A 15839-nucleotide genomic window follows, 5' to 3' on the forward strand; every position below is an offset into this window, starting at 1 on the left:
GCAAAACTAAAGGAGGTGCTCACTGCATCCCCTCAACCCGAAAAGTGAGTGCCTCTTAGATTTGAACCTTACCTGTGCATGCCCACCCATGGCTCCTGGCCATCCCTCTGCAATAAAGCAGGTATTGCTTTAGGTGAAGAAGAGGAAAGAGCTTGATTCTGCTGGGAGAGAAGCTGTAAGCAAAGGTGAGCAAAGGGACAAGGACAAATGAGTTCCCAAGATGGGAGTAGCTGGGAGACGAGCATGTGAGCAGAGAAGGTGAAAAGCTTTGGGTCCCACTGAACATAGCTGGAAATGTCTGGTTCTCCAGATGTCTGCCCTTTGTGCCACAGGCGTCCGGAGTCTTGCAGATTTCCAAGTGAGGGAGTGTGTTTGGCTCTGAAACAAGAGTGTGCGTGGATGGGTATCCCCAGTCTTACAGCTCTTCATCACATCAAACGTTTACATCCTCGTGGGTCAATGGTTTAGATGCTGTTTGACCACTCTCTGGCCTGGATCTCTGTCACAGAATTGAATGTGCCTGAGCAGTGAAAACGACCCGAAGGGGGCTTGGGGAAAACTGTTGTCAGAAATTTAAGGTGCATTATACAAAGCAGGAGAGGACTCTGGCATTTTTCACTCCATGGAGGAATCTGGACAACATATTGGAGACCTTCATGAAAGCTACCTAAATGTCTGAGGGACATGTCCGGGCAGCCGGGCCCCAGGATCTTGGTGTATGGGGGAGCAGAAGAGACGCTCTCCCTGCAGGGATCTGTACTTCTCCAGCATTTATTACATGTCAGGCATGGCATCCAGCACTTTCCGGCATGATCTCGTTCGTGTTCACAATAACCTTAGCCCGTGGGTCAGAGGAGGCAGAGGCGTGGCTGGTTTGCCCAAGGCCGCAGAACTAGTGAGCTCCAGCGCAACGCTGTGTCCAGGGAGTGGGAGCGTCTGTGAGGGGAGAGGTGCGTGTCGAGCCGTTTCGTTCACTGCAGGATGCCCTGCAGCTCAGCCTGCATTTCGGCACCGGGTTTACAATTTACCAAGTGGGTTCATTAGTTCTCACTTCGTTTATTCTCTTACACCAGCAGGGAAGCAGGACGGGGCCATGTCCCCATTTGACAGATAAACACAGATCTCAGCTGACTTCCTCCCTCTCCCCAGCCCCACCGTCCCCACCCTGCCTGGGCCACCTCCCTTTCTCCCCTGGACGCCTGCCACAGTGACCCAGGCAAGAGGCTCTGGTGACTCCGACGGGGCTGGTGGTTTCCAGTCTCACCCCTCCTGCCTGGTCCCCACTTGGCTACCAGCACGAACATCCTAACACACAAGTCTGGTCACATGAACTCCCGGCTTCAGACCCTTCCATGGCACCCCATGGCTCCAAAACTCATACTTTGAATGGCTTATTAGGTCTGGAGTAATGTGACTGCAGCCACTATCTCTCCCAACTGGTTACACACACATACACACACACATGATTATATCCAGCACAACCATCTGTCCTTCAGAAAGACGAAGGCTCTTGGCCTCAGGATCCCATCCTCTGTCTCTATTTAACCCTTCCTCCTCTCCCTAGCATCTGTCTGCTCTGCCTTTTATCTGCCAATTTCTACTTACCCTTCATGGCTCATCTGAGATGGGGCTTCTTCCAGGAAGCCCTCCTGACAACCCATCACCACCCAGACGGAGCCACGCACCGTTCTGCCCACCTTCCAGCATCCCACGCTCTGCTATAGCAATATCACGCAGGAATCACCTAGAAACCCACTGCCTGGAGTCTGATCTCAGCTCCTTCGCTCACACTGGCAGCGAAGCTTCAGATGCATTCCTCCAACTCCATGCCTCCATTCCCATAAACTTTAAATTGGAAATAAAAGGGTTTCTTGAGGACTAAATGTAAGGTGCTAACTTTAACAACTCATGCAAGTTAATTATTTGTCCCGGTGCCTCCTGGACTCAGATGTTGGGAATAGGGAATCCCGCTGCACCAATCTCCTCTCTATCGTGGTGCCCAGTTCAACTACCATACCTGGCAGGCACTCAGTGGAAGTTCGAGAACTGGCTGACATACAGACTGAGTCAAAATATGTGCAGCTTGCCCAAGCTCACGTGACTAACAAATGACAGAAAGGGAGCCAACCGCCTTGCCCTAAGTGGCAAGGCCACCTTTCCACCACACCACAAGGCCTCTCAAGACGAACGCAGAGCTACTGACACATGACAATATTTATTCGTTACTCACCTGCCTCTGGGGCTCTGGGGTTGACAGAATCATCTGAACAACCCTGTTTCATAGGAGCCACGCATACTGGGTTCCCATTCAGCCTGGGCATGCCTCCACCAGGGAGCTCTCCTAACATCTTGGAAGTGTAATCACCACTCTCTCTGGCTAGACTGCGAGCTTCCTGAGAGCAGGGACTGTCATGTGATCCATCTGTGTCCCCCAGCATGGAGCCCAGCGAAGGCACTCGCACATACCACTTACCTAGCATCTACTAGGTACCAAGCACTGCGCTAAGCCCTCTCAATACTGTGCTTTGGGCAATCCTCACAATGTTATCAGGCAGGTCCCACAGCCTCCTCATTTCACAGATAAGACTGAGGTTCAAAGAGGTCCAGTGGCTTAACTGGAATACAAACCCAGCCCGTCTCCAGACTCTGAGGCTAACCACTGACCTTCATCGCTGCCTCCCTAATAGTAGGAAATGAACTAATGGAACTGTATTTTGGGAAAATTCCTTCATGGCCTATGACAACACCCAAGCCTACAGGCCTATTACTTCAAAGAGTATGGCTTAGGTTGTTTCCTTACGTGTGAGGAGAGTCCTTAACCTCATCTAGAACAGGCTCCATCACATTGTGAAGCGTTTCCGAGGTCTTCCTGTCTCCAAGGCCTGCTCCAGTGTCAACGCTGTGGGAAGGAGAGATGGGGTCGGGGGGGAGACAAAGTTGGGATGAGGGCGCTTAAGTTCAGGACCCAGATCCTCCCCCATCCTGTCTTAGTGAAGTCAGGCCCGTATCAGTCCACAGGGTAGCCCGGAGGACCACCACCTCCGGCATCGTCCGCCAACCCAGTCTCTAAGCCCACCTGCTGGTCTTCACCAGACTCTGTTACATTCTTCCTGCCAAAAGGCAACACCCCCCCCACTTCCCCCTCCCTTTGTCCAAGGCCTGCTTACAGCCATGCCGCGCCTTCCCTCACCCACCACCACAGCTGGCACCCTCGCAAGCGAAGGTCATACCAACCAAGGACGCAGGGAGGAGCACTGAGACACCTCTTCACTCATTCATCCGTTCAGTTACTCTATAGACACGTAGTGAGCACTTGCTGGATGCGAGCACTGAGGTTGTTCAACGAGCTGCCTTCTAAAACTGTGTCTCGTATCAAACCCATAGAAAAGACGATTTTAACATGTATCATTATGGTCATTAGGAGTAGGCGTGGCTCCCAGGGCTTCTCTGATAAACTAAAATTATAAAGAGTTGTTTACTGCTCCTTCATCACTCAGCTCTGGAGGTAAGATGCCCGGCGCTGGTGCGGCTCCAGGGTGGCGTGACCCAGGCGCCTCGTGCTTCTTCTACCGTGTGCAGCTCTCCACGCCCGAGGTGGTCTCCCGGTGCAAGGCGGCAACCAGCCCACAAGCCCACCAAGAACGTTTCCCACCAAGAGCACTTCCCACATGCAGCTTCCCTTTTCCAGGAAGTCCCACCCACCACTTCCGCTTACACCCCATTGGTTAGAACTCCATCACGTGGCCACCTGCTTCCGCGTGACCCGTGCAAGTTCCAGGAAGCTGTCTGCCGGGGTAAAACGTGGCCAGACCTAGAAAACACGGTGCTTGGTGCCGGGCGTAGAAAATAACTATAAAATGAACCCCCTCCCACCCCGCCCGCATTCTCTGCGCTAGGTCAGGAGCTAGAGCATCCCGGGCACTGAGGCCATCCTGGGCCCTCCCTGTGGCCGCCCCCACACCCCCACCTCGGGTCCACACTCTCTTGAATTGAGTATGCTGTTGCCTGCCCAGGCTTTACCAAACGCGTATTTCTTTTTTTTTTCTTTTTTTTTTTTTTTTTTAGATTTTATTTATTTGACAGAGAGAGATCACAAGTAGATGGAGAGGCAGGCAGAGAGAGAGATAGAGGGAAGCAGGCTCCCCGCTGAGTAGAGAGCCTGATGTGGGACTCGATCCCAGGACCCTGAGATCATGACCTGAGCTGAAGGCAGCGGCTTAACCCACTGAGCCACCCAGGCGCCCCCAAACGCATATTTCTAAACAATCTATACCGCCTGGTTCGACAAGTTTTTACCTTCTTGAAAATAGAATCCTACTTTATATACCTGTCTGCAGCTTGATTTTCCGTTCAGGGTGATGCGGGTGGGATTCGCCAGTGTTGACGTGGAGAGCCGTGAGCCACTCATTTTCACTGCTGTATAATATCCCGTCCGATCAATATACTCCAAGGTATCATCATTCTTTCGACGGTAGAAATGTAGGTTGCTGCCGGCGTTCTGCTGTTACAGCGTTTCCCTGAGTGGCCGTGAGCCACTCATTCTCCCTGCTGTGTAATATCCCGTCTGATCAATACCAGGGTGTTATCATTCTTCCGACGGCAGAAATGTGGGTTGCTGCTGGCGTTTCGCTGTTACCGCTGGGCTGTTGGGAAGATTCTCACACACCTCTCCCTGGGGCCTACATGCAAGGGTTTCTCCAAGGCAAATTTCTAAGAGAAATCGCTGGGTATTGGGATATACACAAATTTCCGTATGGCTTTTAATAAGACAGGTGCAAAAGCTGCGGGTGCCCCAGGGGTTCTAGTAGTTGGGATAGTGTTCCTCTCATTTAGGAGGATGGAAATGTGGAGTACATTCCCTGCCCACAGGCATGTGTGCTCACACACACACACACACACACACACACAGACTTATCTGTCCATTTGTTCAATAAACATTTGTCATGCAGCCCTTATCATTAATTTTAAGACACCCCATCAACGTAATAATGATTTTTCAGGAGAAAAGAAACACACTGCTGTAAATGAACCCCTCAACTATAAGGCACATTCCAATTCCAGAAACACTGGAATGTGCATGTGAGCATCTGAGAACCAATGGAAATAGGGTATATTTGAGGAGCTCTCAAAACTTTGCCCCTAGGATCTTACAGACTTGCACCTACTTATTCCCAAGGATACCAGAACACCAACTCTGATCAAAACAGATACAAAGTGCTTGAAAGCCTCGCTACCCAATCCCAAGTGTGGTCCACAGGGGATGCTGCAGCATCAGTGCCACCTGGACGCTTGTGGGCAATGGAGTCTCCGGCCCCACCCCAGACCACTGAGTTAGCATCTGGCTTAACACGAACCCCAGATGATTCCCATACCCATTAAGATCTGAGAAACAGGGGTGTCCAGGTGGCTCAGCGGGTTCAAGCCTCTGTCTTTGGCTCAGGTCAGGATCCTGGGGTCCTGGGATGGAGCCCTGCATTAGGCTTCCTGCTCAGCATGGAGCCTGCTTCCCCTGCTCTCTCTGACTGCCCTTCTGCCTACTTGTGATCGTTGTCTGTCAAATAAATAAATAAAATCTTTTTTAAGACATCTGAGAAACAAGCAGAGACCCATCGGAAAGGGAAGGAGTCTTTCCAGTTGAGGGCAATCAAGAAAGACTTCCTGAAGGAGACGTCATTTGAAAAAGTAAAACAACATTCAGTGAGAGCCTGCTCTGGGTTAGGAACCACACTAGGGAACTTCACTTCTAGTATTTCATTGCATTCTTAGAATCACCCCATGCGGCAGGGATGAATATCTCTATTTTGCAGCTAAGGAAACAGAGGCACAGAGAAGTCACGTAATTAGCTGCTAATAGTAGCAAAACTGGGCTTAGAAGGCAGATCTTTCAGTCTGGAATCCAGCCGCTTCTCCTGCGTCAGATGGAAAGAACTTACAAAGTAGCTGTGGGAAAGCATCAGAACAGGACACACCTGGAGGTTGCAGGAAAAAGTACTCTCGCTGGGCTCAGCACCTCTGGGAGATGAGCACTTAGACCAAACAGAAAGGGCAGCCAGACACCTTACCCCACACTCACCCTCCCCGGGAGCTAGCACATAGTAGGCGTAACAAACAATCCAATGAACCCATGGACGCATGAGCAAACTCACGGACAACCCCACAGGCGGCTTCAAACCCTCCAGCACCAGCTGTCACCGGCGCTGTGCCAGGGGGCTGGGGTTCCAGCCGGGGAGGAGCCCGGCACAGCCCACCCACCCTGAGGTCTCCCAAATCCCCGCCGGCAGGGAGGGCCCTGCCAGCAAAGCAAAAAGCCAGGAGCAGCAAAGGTTTAAAACAGAGAAAGCAGCTCCCACCAAACCCTTCATTTGCTTCACTTAAAAAATTACTTAGCCAGCCAGCCTCCTGCCGCTGCCTCACCCCCTCCCTCCGTGCACCCGCCCAGCTCTGCTCGGCTCCCTCAGCTTCTCATGAATATGTGGGAAATAAAACAGCGTCTGTTCAGCCCCTAATGACCAGGTTTATGAAGAGCTTATTGTGTCTCAAAGAAATGAGACAGCAGTTGGTGTTGTGAGATATTAATGCGTTTTTTACAAAGCTGATGAAACCTCTTTTAAACTACTTAATACCTGCAAGCTGAAATTTCCAGTCTGAGGGTAAATTCATGGAGGCAGAGCTGCAGCAGCCCGAGGCACAGCCCTGGGCTTTTCTGTCTCGGCTTGGCCTTCAGTCCTTTGGCTTTGGGGTCGGCGGAGTACTGCTGTCCTTTGGGGTGGAGTGCAGTAGAGATTTCATGATTCCCTTGGTGAAATAATCCTTTATAGTTCAAGGGTGGGGGAGTCCCCCCTACAGCCTCATCCTTAATAGCTGAAAGCCAATGTCTTTCTGCGGAATGGGAGGTGAGACGCCCCCTCTTCCATTCAGCCTGGCCCGCAAGCCCCTGGGGACCTGGCCAGCCATATCCTTCCCTCCCTCACCCTTGCCCAGGGAGCCTCTCTACACAGGACCCATCTTCTTGGAACTCTCCAGCCCCCCTTGGAATTTGTGGATCTGCACCAGCCAGCCCCTCTCGCAGGTTGCCCTTCCTGCAGTGGTGTGCTCACAAATATTTAACAACTGGCTCTCTGAGCAGGGAAAGGGGACATCGATTTACAGTACATGCCAGTTCTCGCAGTGCACATCCTCCCACTGTGGCTGGTTTCCAGCTGCTCCTGTGAGTTACGAAGAGGCGCTAACAAGCAGATCCCGGGAGCTGGAGCAAGCCTGCTGGCTTCCTTGTATCCCAACTCTGCTCTGGGGGCCCTTCCGCTGAGCCCCTGAGATAGTTTGTTCCCTCTCATGTGCCCAGCACTTCTCTGCCTTTCCTTCTGCTGATCCCATTCCTAGAAATCTCTTCTCACCACCCACTACCTCCTCATCATGCCCTGAGACACACACGCACACACACATACACACGCACACACGTATGCACTCACATGCACGCGCGCGCACAAGCACTCACACACCTGGATGTGCACCCCTCCTGCGTGCTCCCAGACATGCTCTGCTTCGCCACAGCACGTGTCATCCATCTCCCACCACACACTGCTAGGCCCTTGGGGACAGAAGGTATATTTTTTCCTCTGTGTCCTTAGCAGGTTGCACAGAACATGGCATACAGTTGGTGCCACACAAATGTTAGCTGAACAACTCGGCTCCCATAAGGCCTTGTGGATTCTCTAAGATAGTGCAATTACATTCTAGTAAATTCTGTGTTGTCTTCTCCCCCTCCCCCAGACTGTGAGCCTCGAAGGACAGGGATCAGGTTAGATTTCCCTCCACCCACCCCAGTTCCAGGCACTTGGGCAACCCTTAGTCCCTACCTGGGGGAAGGAAGCCTGCCTAAGGATGAAGCCAATGGAGAGGAAAACCAGAGATGGAGAGAGATAACAGATTTTTTTTTAAAGATTTTTATTTATTTATTTGACAGAGATCACAAGTAGGCAGAGAGGCAGGCAGAGAGAGAGGAAGGGAAGCAGGCTTCCCGCTGAGCAGAGAGCCCGATATGGGACTCCATCCCAGAACCCTGGGATCATGACCTGAGCTGAAGGCAGAGGCTTTAACCCACTGAGCCACCCAGGTGCCCCGAGAGATACCAGATTTTTGAGCACCTAGATCCATCTGTACCTGAAGCCATATGAGCCTCTGGGCTTGATGACCACCAACCACGAGGAAACATAACAGATCTCTAGGCTGGCTTCAGGAAAGCAAGATTACACACTCTTCATCGACTGATGGGGTGTCCCATAGACGTTCTACCAAATTTAAACTCCAGGAAAAGTGATTAAATGCTGCTTGAACCACCTACCCTTCATGAACCTCGGCACCACTTTAATTGGACCATGAGTCCATGGTCACAGAGCTTCCAAGGGCTCCTGGAGACCCCTTATGTCTCCAGCCCATCCTTCCCACCACACTGCCACCATCAGCCGCAGGGACTATGGGACCAATCCCATCTTGACCCCGGTTTACCTCCGTTATTCCTCCGTACCAGTCATCTGTCCTTCGGGGCTCTGCTCACCTCCCCGTCTGACCCAAGCTCCAACTCCCCAACCTTCCAAACCCTGGTCCTGGGCTCCCCGGCATTTTGTCTGGATGTCAGCAAACCCCCCATGATCCTAACCTCCTTTCTTTTCTTCTTTTTTTTTTTTTTAATTTATTTGAGAGAGAGAACATGAGAGGAAGGAGGGTCAGAGAGAGAAGCAGGCTCCCCACTGAGCAGGAAGCCCGATGCAGGACTCGATCCTGGGACTCCAGCATCATGACCTAAGCAGAACATAGTCGCCCAATCACCTGAGTCACCCAGGTGCCCTCTCCTCTTTTCTGCTCACTCTGACAGAAAGCCAGCTCTCCCTCGAGGGGTGGCTCCTGGCTGGGGCAGACAGAGCAGGGAGGGGCAGCATGCGACCCCATCTCCTCTGAGCCCCAGGCCCTGCAGCTCTCCAAGCTGTAGGCCCCAGCCACACCTGCCTCTGCAGAGGTGGGTCAGGGCCCCAGGAGCACAGAACCTTCCTGCAGCCAGAGCAGCCGGGCCAGGCTGGGAGCACACCAGCACCCATGAGAGAACTTCCTTTGCAGTCCCCGCTCTCCTCCCAGTCCCCACTCTGCCACCCCTAGGAGAATCCCTCCCCACCTCCGGGGTTGCCCGGGATGGAGGGCTACCTTCTGGGAGAAGCGTAGGGCATGGGACAGGGTGGAAGAGAACTCTGTACTCACTGACATGAAGCAAGTCTTACTCTAACAGAGAAGTACTGGAAGCTTCTGGCATGGTTCCTTGTGTCAAATCATGATCCGGACAAGGCCATCATTGAGCTTGAGGGAGCCTCACACCAATAGTTTCTAAAAACCAACTAATGATTTGGGGGTTATCAGAATAATGTGATGAATCCTTTGCATATCAACTTGAACAGGGCAAGCAGGTTCCTAATACGTACTTGACTGCATATAGAAAGTACAAGTGAATGTTAAGTTTTCTCTTCTGTGTTAACGGGGATGAACTTCCCAGTTGCTAGATCCTTTGACTGTCATCCCTACCTCCTGAGCCAACCCAGTTAGTTCATGGACTTATCCTTGACCCTGACATGACCAATCACCACACCCCTCTACAGTCTCAGTCCTCAGCATCCACTTTCCGACTCCCACGCCCCAGACTTCCAACTCATTCCCATGAGCCTCCCGCTCCCACAGTTCCTTGACCTCCCACCCAGGCTTCTAATGCATTGACCCCAGCACTCTCCCCTGTCCCCTTCCCCAGCTTAAAGCCTGGCCCATCTTCATAACCACTACCTCCCCCACCGCTACTCTCGTGCTCATTCCACAGACCCCCACCCTGGTTAAAGGCCACCCTCCAGCCAGACTCAGCCACACCCTAAATGTAGCCTGAGAAAACCACAGAAAGGGACCTTCAAGGCCAGACACACGTGCTTCATGTCTTGGGCGTGGTCCATTCTTTCTCCCCGTGTCAGGAAGAAAAAACGCACTCCTTTCTTCCATTCTCAAATTTGCAACCCTGACTTCCCTTGCTTGTGCTCCAGTAATGGTCCTGCTTCCCATCTCATGGATGGGAAATGGAAAATGGAACCAACCAGAAGAGAAGTGTCAGGGTTCTCACCATGTCTACTCATCCCAGCAGATGCTCCCACAGGTGGCGCCTTCCCTTCTGCTACAGCAGACACACCACCATCTACCCCATATGATGCCACCCTCGCCCTTGTGTCCTGGACCTCATCCCCTCTCTCATTGTTCCTGCATCACCCCTCCTCTCTCGGGCCATCACATCTTGCCTCTCTACTAGAACATTCCCACCAGCATCACCCACCTTAACATTTCCCCCCAGCACAGAAAGGACAGCAGAACAGCAGTCACCCCACTAGCACAGTGCATGGGGGATAGAGGAAGGTTGAGGAAAGAAGATGACGAAGGATGTGGTGGAAGCTCAGGCAGCCGGACCAGCGTGTGCAAAGGTCCTGTGGCAGGAGGGAGCATCCGTACAGGCCCGCCGAGATGGCATGTGTGCCGACAGAGAGGTAGGTGGGAAATAAGGCCAGAGAGAGGTCAGGGTCAGACCTCTTGAAGACACAGAGCTTTCCCTAGAGCCCTAAGAAACTGCTGAGTGTTTCAAGCTAGAAATGGCTTGATCAGATTTGCATTTTCAAAGGATCACTATGATTACTCTGTAAAGACGGATAGGAGTGGGTGTAAAATGACCAGTGGGGAGGCCACGGCCATCACGTAGAGAAACCAGGACGGTGGCCTGGCCGTGGGTGTTGCTGCCAATGGAGAGAAACCGAACTGACCGTTTTGAGAGCTACTGAGCGCTAATGCAGACAAGACGTCCTGAGGGATGGAGCCTGTAGCGAGGATGAAGAGAGGTCGGCGGTGACAACTGGGCTCAGGCTGGCAGAGGCAGCAAAGGAGAGGCATTCCCTGAGCTGGTTGGTGCCTCCGGAAGGCCAGGCTTGAGGGAAAAAGATCCCGAGTTCAGATCTAGACATGCTGAATATACAGTGCCTATAACACATCTACCAGGACGCATCAGAGAGGCAGGTGGATACCAAGGCTGCTGGTGACTTTGCACAGCCTCCCCATAGCGTCTCTCGGGTCCTTCCTCTGCCCTGGGCCCCCCACTGGGAGCCCAGGGTCTAAGAATGATGGGGCATCCTTCACACAAATAAGCAGGCAGGGTGCAGGGGAGCGGGTATGCATGTGGGAGAGAGAACTGGAGAGGAGTGGAGGGACCATTCATGAGCCCTCCCCCACCCCCATCCCTGATCAGTGAGGAGCCTCGGGGCATGTGAGCACCGCAATCTTGAAAGATGCCTGGCACTGGGTGGGCACTGACGAAATATTTGTCAGATTGAATTGCGAGAAAATGAAAGTGCTTCGCAAATACACTGATTTGTAATTTGAACAATAGGGAGGTTATTTGATCCTCTTAGCAGCGGATACAAAGACTTCTCAGGAGAGAAGGGTGTGTGGTGGGGACCTAGGGAAGAAGTCCTAGAGGGAGCCCAGACCTCTTGTGAATTCCTGAGGATACCCCCAGAACTCTTGGACAGGAGGCAAGCCCCAGGGGAGAGTTTCAAGTGAACCCCTAGGCTCCTGAGACCTTCGAAGCTTCAGAAAGTCCCCATGAGCTCTGAGGAATGGTTTTCTCTTGCAGAAGTCAGGAAAGGAGGTGAATTTGGTGCAGAGACAGCAAATGGGGAGTCAACCAACTTCTCTGTAACATGTAATAGCTAGAAATGTCTCAAATGCCTATCTTTATGAGTATACCTGTATCCTATATAAGCAGGGGCATATATATAAGAATGCCTTAAAATTCCTAAATAAGATCTATAGGACACAAGGAAACCTACTTTACAGGATCTGAAGGCTTAGGACTCTACGGGAAATTAAATTGCTAACACATACCGAGGACTGTATTAATTAGGTTATATTAGCTCCTGTCACAGAACAATCCCAAATGTCAGTGGCTAAATATAGTCTGTGTCCAAGTGTCCCTCACAAGGATGCCCCCAAGCACTTTTCCCGACGTGCCAGCCACTGCACTGAGCACTTTCCCGGCGTTCACTCTTTAATCCCCATGACAGGCGAAGGGAGAACTCTGATCTCCACCTTTCAGATGAGGGAACAGGGGTCTCTGTGATGCCGAGCTAGACCCAGGCAGCCCAGCTGCGGTTGCTGCCACAGGTCGGTTATTTGCAAGAAAGTTCGCCGACATGGGCTGTAGCTGGGCTGGTACCGGGGTACAACGGTGTGTGAAACAGATGGAAGTTTCTGCTGTCCCTAAACGGACCCGCTCGTTCGCAAGCTCTATTTCACGCATCTGTCCTTAAGAAGATTGCATTGCATTCAATGGTTCACTTTTGGTCGCTAGTGGGAGGCAGTGGGGGGGTGGGTAGCTGTGACGTTGTGTTTTTTTACCTGGCCGTTGTTCACCTTCTCAGCCAGCACCCCAGGAAAGATTTAGAGTCCACAGGCCTTCCTCTGAGCATCATTTGAGCCCTGCTTCCATCATTTCCTGGCCACGAGCACTTACTCCCACCAAGGAGCCTCCATGAGCCTCAGTTTCTTCATCTGTACAATGCAGGAGAGAATACCCCACTCACAGGCCTGCAGCAGAGCCCAGCTGAGTTGTATAGTTCAAGGGCCTGGCCGAGGTCCCAGCCCCCAGGGTGGCTCCACCTCCTCCCTGCCCCCACCCCTGGAGCATTTCAGCGCAGCGGGGGGCTGGGCACCCAGCATCCCAGTCACTGCTGATGGGGAGGTGCTTCTTCAAACTCACTGAAGGGCCGTGGGAACGTTTGCCATCCTCCATGTGGGGTCTGCCTTCTTTGCAGAGCGATCTGCTGTCTGGCATGCAAAATGCGAGGTGACTCCCAGCCAAGCGGGGGCACAGAGGTGGGTGGACTGACCCGTTCATCAGCCTCCTCGGCGGCGGCAGTCCCCAGCCCCGAGCCAAACCTCTGCTGCCCGTCAAGCTTCCGCTAATCTTCAGAGAAGCCTCAGTGCAGCGATGGAAGGCTGGGTTTTGAAGTCTTAGGCCTTAGATCCTCTCCACGGCACCGCGGGTGTGTGTGTTTTGATTCACCAGGCAGATGTCCAAACAGACAAAGCGATACCTTCCTTCAGGGGCCTGGGAGAGGGCTGAGCCAGCTTCAGAAGCGCGAGAAGTCAGCACGAGGCCAGTGGGCGCTGAGCCCCTGGAAACTCTGATGTTTCAAGTGTCCTCTCTCCTCTTGTTTTCCAGGGAACTTCAAAGGTCTCTGCAAGCAAATTGATCACTTCCCAGAGGATGCAGATTACGAAGCTGACACTGCAGAATATTTCCTTCGTGAGTGCATGCAATTTTTTCTCCCTTCTGGGGGTGGGTCCTGTCCATCCCAACCTCCAGGAGCACTGAAGGCCAGGATTACCTAGAGATCCCTGTCTCAGCAGAGGGCAGGAAAAAGCTGAGCCTCCCTCCTTTCCTCCTGTCCAGAGACCGAAACGTCATGCATGCTGTTTCCTCTGCCTACAACACTAGTCCCACCCCCTGTGTCTGATAAACAACTACCCATCCTCCAGGTCACAGGCTGAAACACCACCTCCTACAGGAAGCCCTCGGTGCCCTTGAATGGGTTCCCAGAGCACAGCACCTTTGTCATGCTGTGGGGTCCTTGTCTATTTGTGTAAACATCTCCCTGGCAGTCCTGCTGATTCTGTGAGGACATGCGCTCCCCTCCCTTATCTTGTCCACTTGTTCCTATTCCCAGTGCAGGGCCCCACACATAATGAGCGCTCAGTAAATATTTCTTGAATAACTGAAGGAAGAAACTCGTCAGGCAGTGTCTGATTGGAACTTCTCCCGAGACAATAAGTGAGATTTACATTTTCCCCCAACAACCAAGTCAAAATCCTGAAGTAATCGCTGTGACCTTAAATCTACCTGAGGCGTATTGAGTCCCAAAGAGAATTTCTCAAGAATCAGCAAAAACTAACACGGTAAAATGCTCCCTGAGAAAGGGATTTCCAGGAGAGAGGCTGATGGTCCTTGATGCCTGGGACAGCAAAGCCACCTGAGCAGAAGTGGTTGAAAGCTCGGCTCCGGGCTCTCGGGAGGCTCTTCTAGAAGAGGTTTGCTCTCTTCCCAGGAGCGTGCCCACCCTCGGCCCCCAGTGCCCTTCCCAGCGGCTCAGAGCCCACTACTGCCTCCCTCCCATCCCCCACAGCAGAATGGCTAGCATCACTCTCCGATCACTTTTATGGAAAGTGTAGGAGGCATTTCATTACACGGATCACCCTGTCTCTTTCAATAACTACTCCTCACATCAAAGCCAACTCCCGGGTCAGCCTGGAATCAACCTGGTTTCATTGAAAAGCGCCCGGAACATGAAGTCAGCCGGGCAGCAAGGAGGAGAAAGGAAGGGAACACGATGTAATTTATAGATTTCTTTTTAAAGGGAGAAAACTATCTTACAATGCTCATCATTTTGTTTTATGAGTTCCCAAGAGACACTGCTCTTAAATGGAATTCCTAAAAGACCGTTTGATCATCCTTCTCCCTTACCATGTTGGGGTTCTTGAAGGAGCCGGGGGGCGGGTGGGGGGGGTGACATAAAGGCAGCCTGAGACTGACTCTGGGCCAGAGCCCGTGCTCAGGGCTGGGGACATCGAGGGGAAAGAATGACGCGCTGTCCAGGGCCCCAGGCAGGGAAACAGCTGGCCTTGGGAGACAGGCCATGGCACAGATGTAGCCAGCTGGTGCAGGTTCAAGTGGGGGACCAGAGCTGAGTCTCACGCCGGAAGCCCTCACGGTTGACCACTGTGAGGATGTAATACTGAATCAGCTAGACACAAAGGGCTGGGGGTGGGAACTTTGTCTCTTTCGTGGCTGCCTTGAACAGCTTCTAGAATAGAACAGGTGCTCCATAAATGTTATCTGTTAGCCAACGGGCATATATAGGATTCCTCAGTGACTATTTCTACCTATTCTATACCTCCATCTCTTTATTATTATTATTTTTAAAGATTTCATTTATTTATTTGACAGAGATCACAAGTGGGCAGAGAAGCAGGCAGAGAGAGAGGAGGAAGCAGGCTCCCTGTCGAGCCGACAGCCCGATGCGGGGCTGGATCCCAGGACCCTGGGATCACGACCTGAGCCCAAGGCAGAGGCTTTAACCCACTGAGCCACCCAGGCGCCCCCATCTCTTTATTATTAAAGAGAGAAGAGCTCAGAGTGTCTGGTTCACTTGACATCCCTGGACAAAAGACTGGAACTGGTGGTGTTAACAAGGCAGGATTCCAAGGCTCTGACTTAAGCTTACTTAATCCAACAGTACTTTTTGAGTATTTGTTAGAAGAGTTGGCAAAGTTTTTCTATAAAGGGCCAGACAGTAAATATATTAGGCTTTATGGGACATAAAAGCCTCTGTCCCAACTACCCAAGGCTATCCTTGAGTATAGACAGATGCTCCAAGGAAACCGAACTTTATTTACAAAAACAGACAGCAGGCTTCATTTGGCATGGTTTGCTGACCTTGATATATAATATGCTAATCTCGGGCCAAGCAACAAACCTCATTTTTGAAAGTTGCAAGATGTGAGTTCCTATCATTCTCTAGCAGATTCTAATCCTAATTAGAATCTCTCATTTTTACTAAGCTCTAACCTGGTTACCTAGAGAAGCTAGAAGGCAGGGATCCTTCTTCTAGAAGGATCCCCAGCCCCACTGAAGTGGGAGGAGCTAAGGCCCAGGGAGGTGGATGGAATTTCTCCCAGAGGTGGGAGCACTTCTCCCTTAGGGAGGTGGGCGGTGCTGT

General features: G+C 51.9%; 1 protein-coding gene across 1 annotated transcript in view; it reads left to right on the forward strand.

Moving 5' to 3' along the window:
• The window catches only part of CACNG2 (calcium voltage-gated channel auxiliary subunit gamma 2), a 111984-nt gene that overhangs the window by 81435 nt on the left and 14710 nt on the right, over positions 1-15839 (forward strand). Inside the window, exon 2 of the mRNA XM_082740251.1 lies at positions 13286-13369. Coding sequence (XP_082596377.1) covers positions 13286-13369 — 84 coding nt within the window. The remainder of the gene's footprint in view (positions 1-13285; positions 13370-15839) is intronic.

This window comes from Mustela nivalis (genome assembly GCF_964662115.1).
Source record: "Mustela nivalis genome assembly, chromosome: 7".
Taxonomy (NCBI): domain Eukaryota; kingdom Metazoa; phylum Chordata; class Mammalia; order Carnivora; family Mustelidae; genus Mustela; species Mustela nivalis.